This window comes from Ostrea edulis, chromosome 7, assembly GCF_947568905.1.
Source record: "Ostrea edulis chromosome 7, xbOstEdul1.1, whole genome shotgun sequence".
Classification (NCBI taxonomy): domain Eukaryota; kingdom Metazoa; phylum Mollusca; class Bivalvia; order Ostreida; family Ostreidae; genus Ostrea; species Ostrea edulis.
This window is the reverse complement of record NC_079170.1, coordinates 58,125,459-58,150,672: the sequence shown is the minus strand read 5'-3', so window position 1 is coordinate 58,150,672 and position 25,214 is coordinate 58,125,459. Positions and strand designations below refer to the sequence as shown.

The 25,214-nt window shown below is 37.1% G+C and overlaps 1 protein-coding gene across 1 annotated transcript in view; it reads right to left on the bottom strand.

Annotated features, from left to right (window-relative positions):
• Positions 1-7,108: 7,108 nt before the first annotated feature.
• Positions 7,109-25,214, bottom strand: part of LOC125653320 (ER degradation-enhancing alpha-mannosidase-like protein 1) — a 40,501-nt gene continuing 22,395 nt past the window's right edge. The window contains exons 5-12 of the mRNA XM_048882743.2: positions 24,904-25,087; positions 24,711-24,802; positions 24,291-24,373; positions 23,892-24,012; positions 23,435-23,679; positions 22,800-22,896; positions 13,775-13,963; positions 7,109-11,523 (exon numbers count right to left, since the gene is read on the bottom strand). Of these exons, the coding sequence (XP_048738700.1) occupies positions 11,431-11,523; positions 13,775-13,963; positions 22,800-22,896; positions 23,435-23,679; positions 23,892-24,012; positions 24,291-24,373; positions 24,711-24,802; positions 24,904-25,087 (1,104 nt within the window). The 3' untranslated portion in view covers positions 7,109-11,430. The remainder of the gene's footprint in view (positions 11,524-13,774; positions 13,964-22,799; positions 22,897-23,434; positions 23,680-23,891; positions 24,013-24,290; positions 24,374-24,710; positions 24,803-24,903; positions 25,088-25,214) is intronic.

Genomic DNA, 25,214 nt, shown 5'->3' with positions numbered 1-25,214 from the left:
ACAAGTGTTCGGAAATAAAAAGAAATCTGAAATTCAATAAATCTAATGAAAGCCCAATTGTGTATGTTGTTTGATCGCTCTGAATGTCGATAACCCTGCATCACTGCCACAAACGGCAATTCTTTCTCCAAGTTATTCATTTATCCATTCAAATTTGATACTTTACATAAAATACCTAGATAGTATTTTGACTTGATATTTATGGTTTTCTTTCTTTACCCTTTGTAACCAAAAAATTATCAATCACAGCAGGGTCCCAGGCATTAAACTGTCGCATGCGTATTCCGAATCCTGGGGATGCTGTCTCACCATTTTATCAAATATTTGATTTAATTCGAATTCGTGATATCAAATATTCCACATATTCATTGATCTCAATCATTTCATTTTCTAATATCAAGAATTCTATTATGATGATTTTGTTATATCAATAAATCAAATTATTGATTTAAAAAAAATCATTTCGAATTCATGACATGTAGGCTACAATGTATAAAAATGGAAAAAGAAAAAATATTGCACGTTTGAAAAAGTTATCTCCTGTGCAGGGTCAGGCGATGTTTTATGTTTGCTGAATGAAAACAATAAGATTATTTTCATCGTGTGGTTTTTTATGCTACTCCATACATAAATACGGCACAAAACATTCGGAAAATTAACGTCTGTTGGTGTTGCTGAAGTATACTCAGAAAAAGGGGGACAACGTTTATGAAATAACCTATTCCCCATCTTTCAGTGGATTGGCGAAGGGGAATTTTTAATTGAACGATATACATTCCGCTGAAATATAATTCAAAAGTGAAGACCTTGACTGATTCTTACCGATTTACATAAAAGATAGAAAACGACTCAGGTTTACAGTCGTGTATTTTGTTGCAATATTCAATAATCCTGATTTACGACATCCAATATTGTTATTTATTTTCTCTATCTTGTGAACTATATTTTGTAGTAATATCCCATGTTCCGATTCATATTCTTTATCTTGTGATTTATATTCTTACATTTGATAATCTTTTGATTTATATTATATAGGCCCATATACATATATCTTGTGATTTTTATTCAATTACATGTATGCAATAATCTTGTTATCTATATTCAATATCTTGTTATTTATATTCAATAAATTTGTTATTAGTTTTTTATTCATTCAATTTTGTTGTTGATGTAAATAACATAAAACGCAAAACCATTGGCGATAAATCACAAGAAGAGGGGACCAAAAATTAAAGCGAGTTGTATTTTCTGTGATCAAAAATCTGAAATCAACATATCTTTTCTTAAATCCCCGAGGGTCTCTACAGCCCAGTAGCTAAGTACTTCGTTACTAGCTTGAAAATACGGATGTATATTTAATTGCTGTTATAAAATTTAGAAATTCATTTCAAAATTAAGGATTATCTCCCTCATGCATAGCTCTTATCCTTGGACGAATTTGGCTCCACTTGTTTGGCACGCTGTTTTTTGGCTATATTTAGATCTAAAACTTCATAGTTATTTCGGATTTCAAACATTTCGGTTGAGCATCACTGAAGAGACATTATTTGTCGAAATGCGCATCTGGTGCATCAAAATTGGTACCGTAGAAGTTTTACATTAAACCAAAAATAGACTTTGATATCAGATCATTTTAGCCCATCTAAGCTGGCCTCAAGACCATAAACTGAGAATAGACTTAAATCTAAATTTCAAATCCAGCTAACTTTTGAAATATTTTTCATAAACAAATAAAATATTCAGTATATGTTTGCATTCAAATTTTTTTTGGAGGTAAGACACAATTGACATTTCAGTGTTCGTACTGCTTCTTTTCTTTGACGAAGGGAAGTCCTGGTAGGTGTTGGCGATTCCTTGGTATTCGGGAAGGGAAGTCCTGGTACGTGTTGGCGATTCCTTGGTATTCGGGAAGGGAAGTCCTGGTAGGTGTTGGCGATTCCTTGGTATTCGGGAAGGGAAGTCCTGGTAGGTGTTGGCGATTCCTTGGTATTCGGGAAGGGAAGTCCTGGTAGGTGTTGGCGATTCCTTGGTATCGGGAAGGGAAGTCCTGGTAGGTGTTGGCGATTCCTTAGTATTCGGTCCTGATCTTGGTATCTTGAGTAGACGGAACTTCTTCAGGTGATTCAGTCTGACACTGACCTGTCAAAGTAACTTGCTTGACAGATTTCCCGTGCCCTCTTCGACTAAAGACTTACTTGATAATTTTGAAGTGTCACGATTCGCGTCATCACCTGAAGTGCCGAATTCCTCAAGATTACTATGCCCATTAGGCTGAATTGGAGTATCTCCGATTGTGAACGTTTATCAGGTTTGATTTGGTAAAAAAGCTTGTCATCACGAGGGATTACAAGGGATGTAATGTTCCTTTCAGGTCATTCTCAATAGAAATTCTCTCCGGATATCTATTCAAGGGTTCGTATTTCCTATTGCAAAGTGTAACTCTGCCGGATCCATCTATGCAAATCACATACCGGTATTAGTCAAATTGAAGGACTGTTTTGTCCCATTTTAGCGGATTTGGACCAATCTGGTTTTGAATGCGTAAGCGATCACCAATTACGAGTGGAGGTAATCGTTTCGTATGTTCGGATAATTTTTTAATTTACTTTCATGTGTCCGTTTCGTAAAGACTCCTTCCTTTTCGATAGAGTATCGCGCCATATATCATGTGGTTTGCAGCAGCTAGGAATAATGGATATAAAGTCACGAATCGGGCGTCCGAACACTCACATTGCTGGTGACAATTTTGTGGTTCTGTCTGGTGTATTGCGATATCGTAAGATTGCTCTCTGAAGGGCACAAGTTTCGAGTTCACTGTTCGGACCCGTGTTGTCTGTGATCAATCGTTCGACAGTCTGACGACAAATTCCTCAATCTTTGAGAAATTGTCTTGTTGCAGATGAAGTGAATTCTGGGCCGCCGTCAGAAGATAACCCCTCCGGTATTCCGTAAGTGATAAAAGTTCTCCGAAGATATTCGATTAGACTATGTGCGCCATTGTGGGCTCTCTCTATAATGGGCTAATTAGAATATCTATCTACAATCACCAAATAATTAAAGCCTTTGCAATGAAAAAAGTCTGCACATACGCACTGAAAAGGATATGTCGCATATATTCGTGGTGTTCACGGAACACTCGGCTGCGACGGGGCCATTCTGTTGCACTGGCTACATGTATATCTCAAGTTAGTGATGTTTGGTGTTATTCCTGACGATTCTGCTCTTGCCATCATTAACGATATGCCTTGCCGTACAGAATGAAGGACACTCAATAAATTTTGCGAAGAGTCGGGGGAATGACAATCCGATTCTTATACATGACACCATCTACTGAGTGAAGGTCGTCTTTGAATTGAAAGTATTCACGCAGAGACGAGGACATTTCATGGCGAAATTCCAACATCCCATTTTCAATTGTTTCCACAAGTTGCACCATCTTATCGTCACCGTAGCAACGCCCACCATATCCCATGTGATATATTTAAGACTGAGTGTGTTTATTGATGCGGCAACAAGCTGAGTCTCAATGTCAGATGTGTGTTCAGAGGACTCGGTGTATTATTATCGAGAAGAGGAAATTGTGGCGTATATTCTGGAAAGACGGGCCTTTGTATAATTGTCTTTTTCGTCGATATTTGCGATGTCGTCTTTGAGTATTAATTGTTCTTGATCTCCAGTTGTTTTGCGCGAAATCGCATCTGCAGGACGATGTTTTGCACCTGGAATATGAACCTATAATACAATGTCTTTTCCTTGAGGTTTCGTAGTCGTGCATTTGACGGTTGATCTAGAGATCGGTCACCAAATATTTTAAGTAACGGTTTGAGGTCGACAGCAACCAAGAACAAAGTATCTATCTTTGTCAAGAGCATCGACAACAGCTAATGCGTCGCCTTCAACAAGGGAATATCTAGATTCGGCACTATGAGTGAAACGGCTTCCTACGAGTCCTAAAAAATGGAGTACCAGGTTTGATTAGCTGACGGAAGGGTTGTAATCGACCTGCCATACTGAAAGCATACGGAACCTGGTAAATGAGGCCAAACCATGATCTAATGCCTGTAATGTTCTTTGGAGAAGGAAAGTCTAAGATTGCCTGTATGTATCGTTCACATGGACGCACATTATCTTTTGTTATCGCAAATCCAGCAAACTCGACAGTATCTGGGGAAATGTGAATTTATCTTGGGTTTAATGTTATTCCGCGTTTCCCACACAGATATAACCACTCGCAAGCCTGAAAGAAGCCCTCCTAAATGGTGTCTGCCCACAGTAGCATGTCATCGATGTATTGTGTTTTATTGAGCACACCAGCAACACTTTCATTGAAACGCTTGGTGTAACCATCTCCTGATGAGATGTATACTTGTGGAGTTGTCTTTTACCTGAATCGGCCCACAGTGTTATAAAAGTGGTAAGGTGCCTGTTTTCCGGACGGATGGGTATACTGTGATAACCAGTCCAAGCTTCAAGTGCTGTCTTTTTCTTGTCTTGAGGAACCGACCATGTTTGGTCACTTTGGTGAAACGGAGATTGAGTGCGATGCGTTTCTCTTATGGCGTGAACATTAAGAGCTTGAAAATATACCGTTCTCCTTGGTTTTCTATTCTTTTTCGCACAAATGACCATGTGGTGGCACCATGTGACGAGGTCACCAAATGGAACAGGCTCAATGACATCTAAACAAACGTCTTAATCTAATCCAGCTTTCACATCGTCCTGCCAGTGTAGAGGAACTGGGACCGGAGTGTTGCATGCAATTGACGCTACATTAGGATCGATTATAAGCCTTAAAGGCGGCCCATGAGTTGTAGCAGTAGATGCTCACATGAGTTAAAGGTGCTCAAGCCAGCCCATAATAACGAACAGTGATCAATCTCATAAGCAATACAAAATAGATAGTTGGGCAAACACGGACCCCCGGACACACCAGAGGTGGGATCCGGCAACTAGGAGGAGTAAGCATCACCTGTCGACCGGTCACACCCGCCGTGAGGCCCAATCTTGATCAGGTAAACGGAGTTATCAGTAGTCAAAATCAGTGTGCCACGAACGGTAAGAAACCCGTCAGACAGCATTTGACCCAATGATAGGTTGTCTTTGCAAACTAAATCGTTAAAACGACCATAGAATTTAATTTAGTTTCCTGAAATCGATGATTTCCTAATGTGATAGGACTGTCAGTGTGAGGCGTCCAAGGAGAGTAAGGAATGGATCGTATTCTGGCAAGGCGCAAAGTTCAGCTTCCAGGTGCACGCCAAGTAAGTTTGAAATACCACCATGCACCATTCCACTATGTAGGTTTGTAAGTAACGGAGAGAGGATTGTTGCGTGGGAGAAAATGTCAGTGATAGCATGACCATACAGCACGCAAATGACTGGAGTTTCTAGGGATTTAGACGCAATAAGCTTGCACGTAAATTTAAGGTTCTGATTATCACCGAGGGAGCTTGCAGAATGCCACATGCAGATTGATTTAGAGAAGCAGAAGATGGTGTTTAAGTGGAAGAAATCTGGATCAAGATAGGTTCAGTTGTTGCTTTGAGTAGTTTGATTTTTATACACGAAAGAGCGAACTATAGACTTTCAGGATGATTTCGGAGGGAATGATCCGGTTGAAATCCATGTATGGAGATAATCTGAAAGTTGGTAAGTCTGCAGGAGAGACAAGACATCCGGAATGAAGCCAATTTTAAGGAAGGTAGTGGAATCCATTCGACAGTCTGTCATGCACTGAAAAGAAGTTTCCTTGTGCCAATTTCTGCAGTGATTTGGTAGGATATTTAAGAATTGTTCACAAATACTTGATCTGGCGAGTCTTGGGAGGTTGAAATTTTGTTTAATGATTCCGTGTTGAAGTGTGTTGAGACGTCTTGTATCTTTATTGTAATTCACAGCCGTAAAGAATGGCGGTACAACGACTGTTCTGTATTAGAGGTTTTACTCGGGATATATCCATGTCGGATTGTGCGTAAAACGATTTCCATTCCTTTGAGCAGGCGTCAGAGATTCGAGAACTTGATTTGTTATTACTGTTAGTAAGAATTCCAAGGTGGTTGTAAACTTGTCCATATTGTAATTTGGAGTTCCCCCAAAAATATGTCCGTTTGCTAGTACTGGTAGTCTTTGACCTTTTGCATTGAACGATAAAATACTGGATTTACGGTAGAAGTGTTGTATTGGAAGCGCAATCTGTGAGCAGTGTTTATCATCGATTGGAGAGCCGAAGGGGAGAGAGCGATACAAGTAATGTTATCTGCAAGAGTTGGAGAATGGTAATTGTTGACATCACAGGGTAATTAGTATTTTGGAGTTGAAGTTCGTCCAACAGATTGTTAATGAAAACAAGCTACAAGGTGATAAAACATCACCTTGCCGGACGAGAAACCAGCGTAATTTTAGTCAGATTGACAATTAGAACACTTTCAGCATTAGTGACAAATTTTGTCTCCAATACCCAAATTGTGCAACTTAACCATTAACCCTCTTCTGCACACAGTATTGAATGCTTTGTGTCCAAAAAGCCTATGTATACGTTACTGCCAAGTTCTAGATTGTGATAGCGTTTCTGAGACAACAAGACATCCCATCTCTTTCTGAAATCCTTGTTGTATATTTGAATAGGGTTGAGCGAGAGCTAAAGAGGATATTTTCAGATAAGATCTTTTTTTGAAACAATTTAAAAAAAAAAATTCCAAATATTATTTGCAGAAAATAAAGATCTTAAGAATATATAAATTCTACGTAACTTTAATTACTATAAGAGAAATGTCATAATTTAACATTTCTTATAACCTCTACTTGCTTAGTAGATAATAGACGCGGTGTTAGCACTCCAATCTTTTTTTTTTTAAAGACAAGCTTGTGAAGATGTTACATATATTGAGATTGCACGGTATATCCCAATTTTCCTACCTAGATGCAGCAATTGTTTTAATTCAAACGATATGCATTGAATTGACTTACAAAGGGTTTATCATAGACTTGAGTTGTAATCATTTCTGGTGTATTGAAACTTTGGGTAATTGCCAGTATGTGCAGTGAGTCACATCAAAAGAGCAGTCTTTGTTTATACCAGTCACTTTCTTGTATATCAAAGAGGAATACAGTCTGTTGTAATATTTATTGGCAACAATTAAACTGTAAAAATGAGAAGGAAAATGCAATCCCATAAAATATAGATTTTCAATTCTGCTTTTACAAAGATTATCCTGGTAAACTGTAGAAATATATATTTTTTAATGAACACAGGAAATTGCAAGTAAAATAACAATTATCAACAGTTGCAATTCCTTTCCTCTGGAAGCTAAAAACCACTGGTGACCACAGTAATGAATTTTAATAAGAGCTTGATTCTAATTTATTCATAAATTTTTTATGTGTCAAAAAATCAAGAACAGCTCAATAAGATCAATCTTATGCTCATCTCAGTTTAAAGGCTCCAAGAAATACATGCATTGTATATACTGCTGCTAATTTTGACAATGCATTACATGTTAGTGAAGTTGCACTCCACTTTGACAGAGGTCTCTGGGGGACATCAATTCAGACTGAATACAGACCTACTGTCTTGCACGTTGTGTCATCATTAATTTTGCAGCTGCTTTCAATTTTTACTAGAATCACATATATCACAATAATGTTAGCATTTTATAATACCCTAAGATTTAATGCAATTTCATCAAAATACGGATTAATCATTTCAATGGCGATTTACTTCTATACCTATAATGCTTTACTTCTATACCTGTAATGATTTACTTCTATATATAGTTTTTTTTCTGGGGGGGGGGGGGGGGGGGGGGGAGACACAACCTGAGACCAATCATGTTTATTTCTTTTTATGTACTGGATGTAATGTCTACCATTTTGTTGAACAGTCTTCGTAATTAGATGTACTTTTGATTGATAGATAAATTATCTTTTTGCATATACTCAGTGGAAGACCCCATAATCATACATGCAAGTATTCCAACTTCCACAATAATGAATGAACAGAATACCATGACATATCACATGTAAGGTTCGCATTTACAAGGTATCAGTATACTTCATGTTATTAGCATTAAAAGAAAGATAATATGTACACTGTTTAACCATATCACACAGTATCACATTTTAAAACAGTAACTAATAAATAATTCAAAACTATCACAGAATGATAAATTTCCTTCTTGTCACTTTATACATATGCCCCTGTGAATACTTGTGTCACACTGACCGTTAAAACATCTGTTGTATGTACTGTATGTAATGTAAGCATGTAATTATATGTATTGGAATGTGAAACAATATGTTCAGAGATCTACAGGCCACATTGGTCATCTGAGTCACTGTCCTCTATGCTGTGGATCTGATATACACCAAAGTGGCAATATTCTTATCAATATTACTGTGACATGTTACAATGACTACCTAGTACCGTAGTAATTTTTAAAAAGTTAACTAACTTCAGGAAACAAAGAGGTTAAATATACAATGTCATATTTAAGTGGCACTGCCAGGTTCAGTTCTAAAATTTATTTTAGTGTGCCACACATACAAAGGATAATACTGTCTATTTAGTAATCCCTTCGACAGGCAATTAAAAGTTCTGATTTTATCTAAACAACCCTCCCTCTGGGCCACTACAATGACTTTTGTAATCTTGTTGGAACATGTAGCTTCACTGCAAAAGGTAAAAGATTTGACAACCTTATGAGCGAGCAACTGTTCTGATAAAAACAGTTCTTCAAAATAGAAAAACCCTGATCAAAAGACAAATGCCGTTTTACTAACAAGAAACTCATGGGCCACATCATTCCACTGAGCCAATCCAATTTCTCATGTATATATTATAACCCTCAATGTAGCCCCATCCTTGCCATAGTGTGATTAAATCTAAAGGATATTTGCATTTTGATTGTACAAACTGACTAACAACTCTACTCTTGGGGTTCTTAAAATAAAGATTTAAGAAAAGGGTTTTTCCAAATATTTTACATAAAAATTTAATCCCCTGGTGAAACTTAGCCCATGACCCAGGCAGTCATGGAGTGAAAAAAACCCACCTGAATTCATACTACTTGAAGATGCTTGCATATCAATTTGTCTGATTTTACTCTTGTACATGTAGTTCTATAGAAGAAGACAATATTCAATCATTTTCCTATATATTCCAATGTTGAGGTCCCTGACAAAGCCTTGTTGTTCCTAGAGGTCATGTCCAGGTTTGAATAAATTTGTTCTGTGTTCCATCCCTAGAGGTCATGTCCAGGTTTGAATAAAGTTGTTTTGTCCCTAGGGGTCATGTCCAGGTTTGAATAAAGTTGTTCCGTCCCTAGAGGTCATGTCCAGGTTTGAATAAAGTTGTTCCATCCCTAGAGGTCATGTCCAGGTTTGAATAAAGTTGCTCCGTCCCTAGAGGTCATGTCCAGGTTTGAATAAAGTTGTTCCGTCCCTAGAGGTCATGTCAAGATTTGAATACAGTTGTTCCGTGTTCCATCCCTAGAGGTCATGTCCAGGTTTGAATAAAGTTGTTCTGTGTTCCATCCCTAGAGGTCATGTCCAGGTTTGAATACAGTTGTTCTGTGTTCCGTCCCTAGGGGTCATGTCCAGGTTTGAATAAAGTTGTTCCGTCCCTAGGGGTCATGTCCAGGTTTGAATACAGTTGTTCTGTGTTCTGTCCCTAGGGGTCATGTTCAGGTTTGAATAAAGTTGTTCCATCCTTAGAGGTCATGTCCAGGTTTGAATACAGTTGTTCTGTGTTCCATCCCTAGGGGTCATGTCCAGGTTTGAATAAAGTTGTTCCGTCCCTAGAGGTCATGTCCAGGTTTGAATACAGTTGTTCTGTGTTCCGTCCCTAGGGGTCATGTCCAGGTTTGAATAAAGTTGTTCCGTCCCTAAAGGTCATGTCCAGGTTTGAATAAAGTTGTTCCATCCCTAGAGGTCATGTCCAGGTTTGAATAAAGTTGTTCTGTCCCTAGAGGTCATGTCAAGGTTTGAATAAAGTTGTTCTGTCCCTAGAGGTCATGTCCAGGTTTGAATATAGTTTAATATTCAGTATATAAAAAAGCTTTCACACAAATTTTGGTTTTTCATAAAAAGATATTTTAAACACCCCATCTGAAATATACTTCCTTGGAAATGAACATGGCCCTTCATTTAAAAGAAACAAACTTGAATCCCTTTTAATTCAAGGATACTTTTAGGCCAGTTTCATTGACAATGGCTCAGTGGTAATGGAGAAGTAAATAATGTGAAAAATATAAAAACAGACAGGCATATACAGACACATACAGACAAATTTTGATCCAAAAAAATCACCTGAGTCTATGACACGTTGAGCGAATACAAATATATTTGGTACATGTACCATAATACACCAATTCTTTTAAAAAGTTACCTATGGGGAGAATGGCACATACATTCATTATAAATATACAATCACACAAAAATAATCTCTCACACATGTACCAGCACATTCAACATGATTTGTGAAGATATCAGAAGTGAATCAACAAAATGTTAATGGGCTGTAATGGTCACCTGAGTAGAGTAGGCCTAGCTTTGACCTTAATTACTGAAATTATTCCTAGATCCACAGTGGCCATAGTTTGAGGATTTTATTTAACTTTGCTAAAAGAATAGACTTGTATAGTAAGGGCTTTACTTCCAAAATCAATATCTGTATTTTTGTTTTATAATAGAGGATTTATAATTCTTGGTAAATACTTTCTATGGGAATTAAAAGAATCACCAACGATAACAGGTACAAATAGCAAAATTAAATTCATACTGCAAATTATAATAGCATGTTTGACAAATTTTAGTTTTGAGGTTCTACACTTTTCTTCTATAATACAGCATTCATGTAAAACATACAGGTAGTTGAACTTCAATTGATCCATCCTGTTCTGGTCTTGATCAAGGGTTATAAGTAGAAAAACTCTAACTTACATTACATGTGGATGTCACCATCTCAGTTTGATAAATTGTTACCATTCTTGGCATTTAGAGCACAATTGTGCTATTATACATTTCCATGTAAAATTTGATAGTTTTCTTCAAAGACCGATCTGAGGCAAAGATGGGTCTTTCATAGTTCTTTGATGAGACCACACTGACACATTATCATTCATCTTAAGTCAGAAACAACCCTGAACCCAAGTGTATTTTCGTACTGATCCAGCAGTTCTGAATTTTGTGACAATACACATCCACATAATAATGAACACACACACGGATTAAAGACAACTACTCAGGTGACCTACAGAGGACTATCACCATATGAAACATCAGGTCTTGTTACCAGGATTTCTCTTTAGGAAGTGTGAGTGCATGGGTATAAACCTTGTTTGGCAAATGTACAGATAAATACAAAAACAAAAATAAAAATGGAAGAAAAGTAGCACCCTGCCCACTCCTCCTCATGTGAAAGTTGACTGTCCATCAATCACCAATTCCCACTGCACTCTTCATCTGTTGGTAATAAGGACTCTTCATTGGCATAAAGAATTTCTGTTCATCGGACACTGTTTCACACTGAAATTTGAAAACCACTTAAATGTATAACAGAAAACAGTAAACATTTGCAAGAGTTAGGACCCCCTCTACCTCTATAAAAAGGAGAAGCTACAAGCCTGTTGGAATTAAAGTGGAACAGTGATTTATACAGGTAGCAAGCTAGAGACAGGTGAAAAAACTGGGTCTTGTGTACCTGGCCGCCATGCATGGTTTGAAAAATAAGACATGGGGTGTCTCCATGTTAAGCTTGGGGCCTTCCTGGCACTCGCATCAAAGCGGGGCCACTAGTTTTGCCCACCGTTCATTGGTATACTAGTTGTCTTCCCAGATTCCTACAAAACTTTTGGGGTCATTCTTATCCACAACCAGTGTAATAATAAGCTTGATTTAATAAATAGTTGAATTCAACTTGTTTTCATTTGAGTTTCAGTGCTTATGGTGATATAGATTTGAGTATTGTGATCAATGATGGCACATGCCATGCTAGTCCAGCTTCAATTACATTGTTTTTAAAACAATAACTGCATCTTTCTAACACTGAGAACAGTCTTTTTGTGATAAAAAGTGATGTTTGTTTCTTCTAAAGTTTGAACATCAAAATAATCAAGGCTTGAGAAAATATTTATACTTTTTCATTAGTGACCTTGCCTTGACCAAATTGATTTGGGGTCACAACACATTGTTTGTTCATGGGCAAACTTTCTGCCGAATACAAACATATAATATCTCTCCTATACCATATACCGTTAGCGGGTTTTTTCCACAGGTCTAAAATTTGGCAATTTGCTAGCTTAAAGGTATGCTAATAATTTTAGTGGAATACATTTTAGCGGACAAGGAAAAGTTATCTCTTTTGCAAATACTGAAGTCGCAATTGGGTGCATATTTGGCAAGTGAAATTTTGGCGGTAAGCAATCTAACCGCTAAAATAAGCCAAATTTATCTCCCCGCGGAAATAATCCGCTATATGGTATAACATTAATGCCCAAAGGAATGTTCCAAACTTGCTACAAGTGACCTGACCGAAAAACTGTTTAATGTAATAATATGCAATTTGCTAACAACTAAATTCTGTGCCAAACTATGAGTTTTTTAATGGCTTTTATCATAAAGTAGTGGCTGAGACAGGATGAAAGCACAGGAGATGAAACAGACATGGTAATTCCCATATAATGCATAGCTCACTCTTTCTTTACTGGGGCTATGCACATGATTCGTTTCCTGCATGTTCAAGGGTAATAAATTTTCAGCACATGTGAACCCCTGAACTTTAGATTATAAGTTTAACACTTTCGAAAGACACCTCTGTGCTAATTATAACTGCACCCAGATAGCTATCTATTTTACCTGTTTTTGAATTTAATGCACATTTACTCGATGACCTTATCCTAGTTCGAGGTCTGAACCACTGAGCAAAGGACCTTGAATTTCATTATTTTGGCAAAGGTATCAATGCTCATTGTAACTTTGTACCCAGTTTAATAGCTACATTTTCAGGAGTAAAAAAGAATGTTTTAAAAATTTATTGCATTTTCTCAATAAGATCCATATGGACCTGGCCTGAACGGTTATAATTTGAACTAGAGATTGTTTTTATGAAAAACAAATGTCTCCCCAGTTCCTCAAATTGGAAGTGCTCCAAATGAAACCTCCTCTCCATAATGTACTGCATGGTATGGAGGAGAAAGCAGAAACATAGATATTATGAACTCAGATAAGCCACATAGGAGAAGTGTTCACAAATTATTTTACACCCTCCACCCCTCAGATCTCTATAACTTTAAGGATAACAATTAGATCCTCCTGTACCTACAATATGCACATCTGCAAATGGCATTGAAGTACTGTACAAAATTTCAAGTCTATCGGACAAGTCATATAGGAGGAGAAGTGTTCATAAGCTATTTTAACATCCTCCACCCCTCAGATCCACTATAACTTTTAGGAAAATAATTGGATCCTCCTGTCCCAATAATATGCACATCTACAAATGGGAATGAAGCATTGTACAAAGTTTCAAGTCTATCTGCTAAGCCATACATGAGGAGAAGCATTCACAAGATTTTGTGACAGACAGATGGACAAAAAGTACAAAAACAATGTCTCCCCCTGAAAGAGGGCAGACATAAATATCACATGTAGCTACTTATCTCCTATCTTTTAGTGAAAAAAGCAGAATGAGCACTTCTTTACTTTGTGTATGCTAAACTACATGAATAAACTGACTGTGGAATGATAGATGATAGTGTCTGAGCCACTTAAAACATACATTGGAGAATGTTGAATTTTTCTTGACATTAACAACACTCAAAACAGTTTTAGAGGCTGAGGGCTTCTTGACTACATCCGTTTCCCATGGCTTCCTCCTGAAACGTCCATCAATCGGGAAAACGTGGCCCTCTGTACTAAAGAGATATCTTGACTGGGCTTTGTTTAGGTGGTTCTCCTTGTCAAACAACTGGAATAAAGAAATAAGAAAATCATTGTCATAACAAAGTCATTGTAATAATGAATTCCATGTCCTCTGTGTATCAACATAATGATTCATGTAAATTGGTTGTCAAATATACAACCATATACAATATACTATAACTCTGATAAGTTAAAGTGGAATGTGTTTAAGTTGAAAATATCACACTTCAGTGCTGATACTATTTCTTCCGTTACATTGTTATTTTTCAAACAAATCTAAAACAGTAAATTTTGAAATAAAGTGAACAAGAGGCCCACAGACCTTATCGGTCACCTGAATACTAATGAAAAAGTATCACTACTTCCATGGGCTATGAAATCTAGAAAAAATTTCCTGTTCTGAATATCTAAGCTAAATTCTGTTGTTCAGCAACAGTATAAACAAGATGTGTTCTTAAAACTTCACTGCCCTCAAAAGTGCATACACTGATGAAAGGCTTCAAATAATAGGTGTATTAACATTAAAATATCAAAAGATATGACTAATTTGGACTCATCCTAAAGTCATAACCCTGGGTTATGAAATTCACCATTATGTTTGTACATCCTTTTCTGCTATTTCTAAGTATGTATTTAGATTTTATACAGTATCAGCAAACTAACACATACATACTATATACTAAGTTTGGCCCCACCCTGGGGTCAGAACCCTCACTCTGGAGAAAATCAAATTTATAATTTTGGTAAAAGACTACCTCCTCTATCCATTTAGCACTATATACCAAGTTTGGCCCCACCCTGGGGTCAGAACCCCTACCCCGGGGATCATGAAATTTACAGTCTATGTCCCCCTTGTTCCAAATATGCTTCATACCAAATATGAAAAAAAAATAATGGAATGATAGTTATCAGAAGAAGTTAAAAATGCCTAATGTTCACACATTTAATAATTGACCATTTTGGTCCTACTCTGATACCAAAACCCCTAACCCTGGGATCATCAAATTTACAATTTTGGTAAAGGACTACTTGCTCTTTCTAAATATATATTTACTGTCAATATAGTATCAACCACACTAAAGAAGATGTTATTTAAGTGTTTTACACATAAACATTATTTACCAAGTTTGGCCTCGCCCTGGGGTCAGAACCCCTACCCTGGGGATCATGAAATTTACAATTTTGGTAGAGGCCTTCTTGCTCTCCATCACCATGCATCTAGATTTTCTTACACATGTGCGGTTCTTGGGAAGATCTTTGAAAATTGGTCAATTTTGGGCAGATTTTGCCCTGCCCCCAAGGCCCCAGGGGTGCAGGAATCCTGAAATTTACAATTTATGTTCCCCTTGTTCCAATTATGTTTTATATAATACTAAATTTGAAAAGATATGGAATGATAGTTATCAAGAAGAAGTTAACAAGAGGCCCAAGGGCCTAGAATCGCTCTTCTGATAAATTGTACAACCCCACCATTTCTATTCTTAGCCTCTTAGTATTCTAAATCTTTAGTTAAATCCTAAGAATTCAAACAAGAGGCCCATGGGCCACATCGCTCACCTGAGTCACTTTGGCCCATATCTGAAGACTTTCCATATATATTTGCATGTAAAACCTTAGTCCCTATTATGGCCCAAACTACCCTTTGCAAACTTGAATCTACACTATGTCAGAAAGCTTTCATGTAAATGTCAACTTCTTTGGCCCAATGGTTCTTGAGAAGAAGATTTTTAAAGCTTTTTCCTATATTTGTATGTAAAACTTTGACCCCCCCCCACTTGTGGCCCCATCCTACCCTCCGGGGGCCATGATTTGAACAAACTTGAATCTTCACTATGTCAGAAAGTTTTCTTGTAAATATCAGCTTTTCTGACTCAGTAGATATTGAGAAAAAGATTTTAACTATATATTTGTATGTAAAACTTTGATTCCCCTTGTGGCCTCATCCTACCCCCAGGGGCCATGATTTGAACAAACTTGAATCTGCACTATGTCAAAAAGTTTTCATGTAAAAATCAGCTTTTCTGGCTCAGTGGTTCTTGAGAAGAAGATTTTTAAAGATTTTTCCTATATATTTGTATGTAAAACTTTGATCCCCTATTGTGGCCCCATCCAACCCCCGGGGGCCATGATTTGAACAAACTTGAATCTGCATTATGTCAGGAAGCTTTCAGGTAAATCTCAGCTTTTCTGGCTTAGTGGTTCTTGAGAAGAAGATTTTTAAAGTTTTTCCCTATATATTTGTGTGTAAAACTTTGATCCCCCCTTGGGGCCCCATCCTATCCCCGGGGGCCATGATTTGAACAAACTTGAATCTTCACTATGTCAGAAAGTTTTCATGTAAAAATCAGCTTTTCTGACTCAGTGGTTCTTGAGAAGAAGATTTTTAAAGTTTTTCCCTATATATTTGTGTGCAAAACTTTGATCCCCCCTTGGGGCCCCATCCTATCCCCGGGGGCCATGATTTGAACAAACTTGAATCTGCACTATGTCAGAAAGTTTTCATGTAAAAATCAGCTTTTCTGACTCAGTGGTTCTTGAGAAGAAGATTTTAAAGATTTTTCCTATATATTTGTATGTAAAACTTTGATCTCCTATTGTGGCCCCATCCAACCCCCGGGGCCCATGATTTGAACAAACTTGAATCTGTATTATGTCAGGAAGCTTTCATGTAAATATCAGCTTTTCTGACTCAGTGGATATTGAGAAAAAGATTTTAACTATATATTTGTATGTAAAACTTTGATCCCCCTTGTGGCCTCATCCTACCCCCAGGGGCCATGATTTGAACAAACTTGAATCTGCACTATGTCAAAAAGTTTTCATGTAAAAATCAGCTTTTCTGGCTCAGTGGTTCTTGAGAAGAAGATTTTTAAAGATTTTTCCTATATATTTGTATGTAAAACTTTGATCCCCTATTGTGGCCCCATCCAACCCCCGGGGGCCATGATTTGAACAAACTTGAATCTGCACTATGTCAGGAAGCTTTCATGTAAAAATCAGCTTTTCTGACTCAGTGGTTCTTGAGAAGAAGATTTTTAAAGTTTTTCCCTATATATTTGTGTGTAAAACTTTGATCCCCCCTTGGGGCCCCATCCTATCCCCGGGGGCCATGATTTGAACAAACTTGAATCTTCACTATGTCAGAAAGTTTTCATGTAAAAATCAGCTTTTCTGACTCAGTGGTTCTTGAGAAGAAGATGTTTCCTATATATTTGTATGTAAAACTTTGATCCCCTATTGTGGCCCCATCCAACCCCCGGGGCCCATGATTTGAACAAACTTGAATCTGCATTATGTCAGGAAGCTTTCATGTAAATCTCAGCTTTTCTGGCTTAGTGGTTCTTGAGAAGAAGATTTTTAAAGTTTTTCCCTACATATTTGTGTGTATAACTTTGATCCCCCCTTGGGGTCCCATCCTATCCCCGGGGGCCATGATTTGAACAAACTTGAATCTGCACTATGTCAGAAAGTTTTCATGTAAAAATCAGCTTTTTTGGCTCAGTGGTTCTTGAGAAGAAGATTTTTAAAGATTTTTCCTATATATTTGTATGTAAAACTTTGATCCCCTATTGTGGCCCCATCCAACCCCTGGGGGCCATGATTAGAACAAACTTAAATCTGCATTATGTCAGGAAGCTTTCATGTAAATCTCAGCTTTTCTGGCTTAGTGGTTCTTGAGAAGAAGATTTTTAAAGTTTTCCCCTATATATTTGTGTGCAAAACTTTGATCCCCCCTTGGGACCCCATCCTATCCCCGGGGGCCATGATTTGAACAAACTTGAATCTTCACTATGTCAGAAAGTTTTCATGTAAAAATCAGCTTTTCTGACTCAGTGGTTCTTGAGAAGAAGATTTTTAAAGATTTTTCCTATATATTTGTATGTAAAACTTTGATCCCCTATTGTGGCCCCATCCAACCCCCGGAGCCCATGATTTGAACAAACTTGAATCTGCATTATGTCAGGAAGCTTTCATGTAAATCTCAGCTTTTCTGGCTCAGTGGTTCTTGAGAAGAAGATTTTTAAAGTTTTTCCCTATATATTTGTGTGTAAAACTTTGATCTCCTATTGTGGCCCCATCCAACCCCCGGGGCCCATGATTTGAACAAACTTGAATCTGCATTATGTCAGGAAGCTTTCATGTAAATCTCAGCTTTTCTGGCTTAGTGGTTCTTGAGAAGAAGATTTTTAAAGTTTTTCCCTATATATTTGTGTGTAAAACTTTGATCCCCCCTTGGGGCCCCATCTTACCCCCGGGGGCCATGATTTGAACAAACTTGAATCTGCACTATGTCAGAAAGTTTTCATGTAAATATCAGCTTTTCTGACTCAGTGGATATTGAGAAAAAGTTTTTCCCTATATATTTGTGTGTAAAACTTTGATCCCCCCTTGGGGCCCCATCCTATCCCCGGGGGCCATGATTTGAACAAACTTGAATCTGCACTATGTCAGAAAGTTTTCATGTAAAAATCAGCTTTTCTGACTCAGTGGTTCTTGAGAAGAAGATTTTTAAAGATTTTTCCTATATATTTGTATGTAAAACTTTGATCCCCTATTGTGGCCCCATCCAACCCCCAGAGCCCATGATTTGAACAAACTTGAATCTGCATTATGTCAGGAAGCTTTCATGTATATCTCAGCTTTTCTGGCTTAGTGGTTCTTGAGAAGAAGATTTTTAAAGTTTTTCCCTATATATTTGTGTGTAAAACTTTGATCCACCCCTTGGGGCCCCATCTTATCCCCGGGGGCCATGATTTGAACAAACTTGAATCTTCACTATGTCAGAAAGTTTTCATGTAAAAATCAGCTTTTCTGGCTCAGTGGTTCTTGAGAAGAAGATTTTTAAAGATTTTTCCTATATATTTGTATGTAAAACTTTGATCCCCCCTTGGGGCCCCATCCTACCACCGGGGGCCATGATTTGAACAAACTTGAATCTGCAATATGTCAGGAAGCTTTCAGGTAAATTTCAGCTCTTCTGACCCAGTGGTTCTTGAGAAGAAGATTTTTAAATGACCCCACCCTATTTTTGCATTTTTGTGATTATCTCCCCTTTGAAAGGGACATGGCCCTTCATTTGAACAAACTTGAAAGCCCTTCACACAAGGATGCTTTTGGCCAAGTTAGGTTGAAATTGGCCCAGTGGTTCTGGAGAAGAAGTCGAAAATGTGAAAAGTTTACAGACAGACGGACAGACGGACGGACGCCGGACAAAATGTGATCAGAATAGCTCACTTGAACCTTCGATTCAGGTGAGCTAAAAAAGTAGGTCAATGTGACCTACTTTTTGGTTTACACATTTTGAGAACCCAAGAAATATCAACTGACAAAGTTTGATGATTTTAAGCCAATTAGTATCTGAATATTGAAATTTAGCTGTCAAATTCCAATCGTAGGTCATGGTGACCTACTTTTTGGTCAGCGAACTCTGAACATGCAAGACCCATCAACTGACAAAGTTTGATAACTGTAGGTCAAATAGTATCTGAAATATATAAATATAGCCGTCAAATTCCAAAAGTAGGTAAAGGTGACCTACTTTTTCGTCAACACCCTTCAAACATGCAAGACCCAACAACTGACAAAGTTTGATGACTGTAGGTCAAATAGTATCTGAAATATATAAATATAGCTGTCAAATTCCAAAAGTAGGTCAAGGTGACCTACTTTTTGGTCGACACACTCCGTAGACTCAAGATGCATCAACTGTCAAAGTTTGATGATTGTAGGTCAATTAGTGACTGAAATATATAAATATAACTGTCAAATGCCAAAAGTAGGTCACAGTGACCTACTTTTTGGTCGATACACTCCGAAGACTCAAGATGCATCAACTGACAAAGTTTGATGATTGCAGGTCAAATAGTGTTTGAAATATAGTAATTTAGCTGTCAAATACCAAAAGTAGGTCAGGGTGACCTACTTTTTGGTCGACACAAACTGAAGACTGAAGACGCATCAACTGACAAAGTTTGATGATCCTAGGTTTTACAGTGTCCAAAATATGCATCTAAAATTGAAAATGTGAAATTTGAATATCTGCAAAATTCAAAAAGTAGGTCACTGTGACCTACTTTTTTTATAAATATGTTTCAAGGCCTCAAGATGCATCAACTTACAAGATTTGATGATTCTAAACCTCTCAGTATTTGAAATAACAACTTAAAATATATCTATAAATGATAAGCCATAAAATTCAGAAAGTAGGTCACGGTGACCTATTTTTCAGTTGATGAATTTCAAGGTCCCATGATCCACCAACTGACAAGTTTTGATGATCATAGGCTTCAAAGTGTCCAAGATATGCATCAAAATTAATTTTAAAATAAATACCTGCAAAATTCAAAAAGTAGGTCACCGTGACCTACTTTTGAGACAACTTGACAAAAGGTCCTAAGATGCATCAACTGTCAAAATTTGATGATCCTAGTCCTTATAATGACTAAAATATCAAAGATTTAAGGAAATATAAATTTAGGTCAACTTTGAAGTGACCTTGAGACCACGCCCTTTGCCCCAGGGTAGTGCCTTGAACAATTTTTAATCTACAACATATCCTCATCCTTATGTGTAAGTTTGGTGATAATCTGCCCAGTGGTTCTTGAGAAGAAGATTTTTTAGCAACCACTACTTTTGTTTGTATTTTCCTGATTATCTCCCCTTGTTAAAGGGTCACATCCCTCTATTTAGTATGTATGAAAGTCCTTGGGCCAATGATACCCTGTAACAAATCTTCAGTTATAGCCCTTTTTCTAAAAAGTTTACGCACACCACACAAATGGCCATAGCATTAGCTCTTTGAGCCTTTGGCTCAGAAGAGCTAAAAATGTCTATTGCTCACACATCTAATAACTGACCATTTTGCCCCCCCCCCCCCCCCCCCCCCCCCTCCCCCTGATACCAAAACCCCTACTCCTGGGATCATCAAATTTACAATTTTGGTGAAGGACTACCTGCTCTTCCTAAAGATGTATTTCGTGTCAATATAGTATCAACAGCACTAAATAAGATGTTATTTAAGTGTTTTACACATAAACACTATATACCAAGTTTAGCCCCGCAGAATTATGTATATGCTGTAGGCCTAGCAGTGCTTAAGCTTCAATATATCCATTTTCTCGCAGTTTATCTGGGCCTATGTCCAAGCGGTTTTTGAAAAGCTGACTGGGTGGATTTTTTAAAAGTAAAGTTTTTGCTCCAACAAAACTTATCCACGTCTTTTTTCTCATACCTTCCTTTGAAAAATACTCAGTCTAAATCCTTTCTTCCGACAACTAGTACATCCTTACATGGCACAAAAACCTTAATGCAATGTTATTTACAAGCCATTAATGTGATAATTGGTTTTTTGTCCATTAAGTCTAATCTGTTCATGAAATGTCTAATAGATGTTTTCAAACCTGAGGGTGCATATGACGTCACACATAATGGCACATAAAATAGCGAAAGTAAATATGCATATTGCAAGATTTATATTTCATCACTTTCAAACTGGAAAACTACACAAAATGTTTCATTAAAAACACATTTAAAGTAGTTTAAGGCATGAAAAGAATCAATTTTGCTGAAAAAATGAAAAAGTTTAGAAACATGCGTTGGTGTCCTTTTAACTTGTTGAATGACAACACGCATAACAGTAACGTTTGTTCTGTACAAAATTGAAACCTGTCAAGTGTCAATTAATTTGTAACCTGGAGAATCACAAACAAAGAACTACGCAAATAAAAAATAACAGTGTTTTGGGGTATTTTCGCAAAATCTGTGATACGCAAAAATAATCTGTTATACGGTAAGGGCTATATTCCAGAAATAAATACATGGGGGGGTCGGGAGGCACCTTTTGTATACACCAAGCACCCATAAAAAAAAAAAAAAAATTACCCCATGACCCATCAAATTAATAAACTCATTTTACAATGACCCATCTAATAAAAAAAAAAAAACTAACCAGACCCACCACAAAAATATAAAAATGAAAACGGTACAAATCTCGCGAGGTTTTCGGGACAAACATTCTAGTCAATGACGCGGTAATGCCTGTGCGACATTGTATCACAGTAGTTCTGAAGAAACGATGTCACATCAACAATCAAAGGCATCTATGGCGGGAATGTTGGAAAGATTGGGAGTCCAAACGATGCTTTTATCATGAAATGGGTATGGATATGTTTTTCCACGAATCGTTCGTCTTCTAATGGAGCCTGCGCCCGGAGGCCTCTATATCACCATCACACCGACTGATAAATATAACGCATCGGTACCCTCGTATAAATCAACTAAGGTTTGCCTATTTTTATTAGAAAACGGAATACCTATTGGTTTCAAAATATTCCCAAAATCGATGCACTGTAAACTGTAATAATCTACAGAACAGAGTTCGCCGCCATCACGTCCAAAGGGACCCTACTAAACGCACCTCTAATTTGAAGAGTGCAGTAATGGAAAGTTATGCGCTGCAAAGAGCGACAACTCAAATAGTTCTATGTTACTTCCGATTTCCGATTTCGAAAGCACGTTTTCAATTTTCCCTCCGACGTTTTGTAACCAACACGACAAGAGCGACAATAAAAATATTCTGAAAACTCAACACCCACGTGGCACAAAATAAAACAATAGAAACTACCCACTACCCATAATAAATATTTTTTTAACAGTCCAACCACGGACCAATTAAAATATGAAAAAATACGACCACCCATACAAAAAAATATCGTTTGCCGCCCGACCCCCCCATTTGATCATTTCTGGAACAGCCCCAAGTAAAAACGAAAGAAATTAAGGGTAAATAATGTAACCCAAACTTTGGATTTTGAATTCTCCCTTTATACTTGTTTTACCATAAGAGCTTACTGCACTTGCTATCAATAAATTCTGACACTTACCAAATACAGGTATTTACAAGTCTCGCTAAGGAAGAAACTCTCCATTCTGTCCTCCAGTGTTTTATCATTTACATTGTGCACTGTTCCATAACCACATCTACAAAAGAAAGCTAAAAGATAAATCATATTTTAGTAGTTGAATTCTGTTGGTAAAGCATTTGCTTCAAAAAGCTTAGTTTACTTCTACACTACATAATCAAACACTCAAAAGTTTTGAAGGTTCTGGCCAAGCAATTATAAAAAGAATTTTAGAGTCCCCATTCTATTCTGTCTTAAAATCCCCATAAGGATGTGACTCTTCAATGACTGAACTTCAATACCTTTAATATGCAGGCATTACATGCCATGTCTGAATACTACCATTACATGCAGACAATATCAGTATGTGGCTTGTGTCAGAAATAACTCATGGTTCTGGAGTCCATACTTTGAAAACTTGACAATAATGGATAAGTAAATAAAAACTAACTTAAGCCTAAGGCTCTCACAAACAGTGTTCATTCAAGACACTTAGTCTAGAATGTATTGATGATAAATGCCAATTTGATCAGAAATATCACATGCCTTTGGGCATTCACTGAATCATGATACAGTACTATCAATTCTACAATTAAAACTGACACGATGAAACATACTCCGCTCGAGTATAGTTGTTTAAGTTGTTCAGAATATCTCGTCCTACGTGGAGGTAGAATGGGTTTTTCGTCGCTTGATACAAAAAGTATGTAGACTCTATCAGCTCAGGTCGGAGAGGGTAAAAGGTCACTTCTGGAACTCGAAGATACCAATTATATCTCTCCGGCAGAACACCATACTTCTTCCATATAGAATAGTAGAGAGCATGAGAACATATGGCCTCATCAATGTCACCATTTAACACCTGTTCAATGTAAAGTCTTTAATCATACCAGTGAAAACAGTGAAACTGTGAAAATCAGTTTAAATGACTAGTACTTAATACTGATCAACTAGCTATTTACATAGTCATTTATTTCTTCAAGAAATACTGCAAATAATTGAAACAACAATGTACAAAATCTTAGAGATTTTACTTTGAAATATATGTACATGGTGTATACTATGTGTACAGACCTGCACTCCAGTCCATGCTGCCTGCAGTGAATCAATCCACTGATTTATTGTGTCACCAGTTTTCATATTTACATTGACAAATATTGGAGGGTTTCCATCACCTTTGTTACACTTTAGCCTCCTACATGTAAAAGACAGAGATTATACACATAGAAGACAGAGATTTTACATTGTAGAAGACAGAGATTTTACATTGTAGAAGACAGAGATTTTACACGTAGAAGACAGAGATTTTACACATAGAAGACAGAGATTCTATCAATAGGAATTGGAACTAATGCAGAAAATGTCTCGTATTAATTGTCATGCATCACTATACCAACTTCAAGTACTGAGTCTTAATTGTTACTTTTGTCTTGGATTGTAAATGTTAAATACACCATTCCACATCAAACTTACCCTCTTCTCATATGAAATTTGACGGAGTCATATATTTCTTTAAACATTTTGTAATCTTCATTTTCACCAAAGAGAATATATGTCTGTAAATAAACAGTTGATACTTGAAATCACATAACATATGATCTGTGGCACTTCATGTATCATTATTACCTTGTTTGGTAACAATGTAAAAAGACACCTGACCCTCACTGTTAGGAGGTAAATATATTTGTATTTCCAATGGTTTTGCCTTTGATATCTTTGTAATATTGTAATTGTAATATTGGCCATTTCCTCATGAACAACAGTCATGTGGTGCAGTGTACATCATTTCAATACTGCTAACATCAATGTGTATAACATGCAAGAAACTTCAAACCTTCCATAATTAATAAGAATAGTGATGTTTATACATGTGATGGTCCATTAAGAACTGACCTTCAGTAAATATTCGTAGAAAGAGTCCAGTCCTGCCCCTAGACCACTCATTTGCCCCATCCACTGCCCAGTCTGGATATTTATCACATTTCCTAATGAAAAAAGAGAAGCTATATAGTGCACATTTCCAAATCAGTAAAGGTATTTTATTGATGTTAAAATAACACTGTATTTATGACAGTAGTGCACAGACCTAATAAGCCTGTAATGTTGGAGCGATACTCCCACAGCCGCTTGACAGCTCTTCTTGCATAGGACTCATAAATTGGATCCCCAGTCAGACGAGATAGAACACCGAATTCTAGCACCAGTGATCCAGCCCCAGAAGTACAGGTTTCATTTAAACAGTTCTCAGGCACACCTTCATCTAGTTTTACCTATAAATTGTACATATAGCAAATTTTCATTTTGTCCATCAAAATTTCTTACAGTTTGTGAACTTAATAGGCATAGTGATTCAAGATCGAAGCTGGAAATTGTGATTGCAGTAAATGTATATGCCTC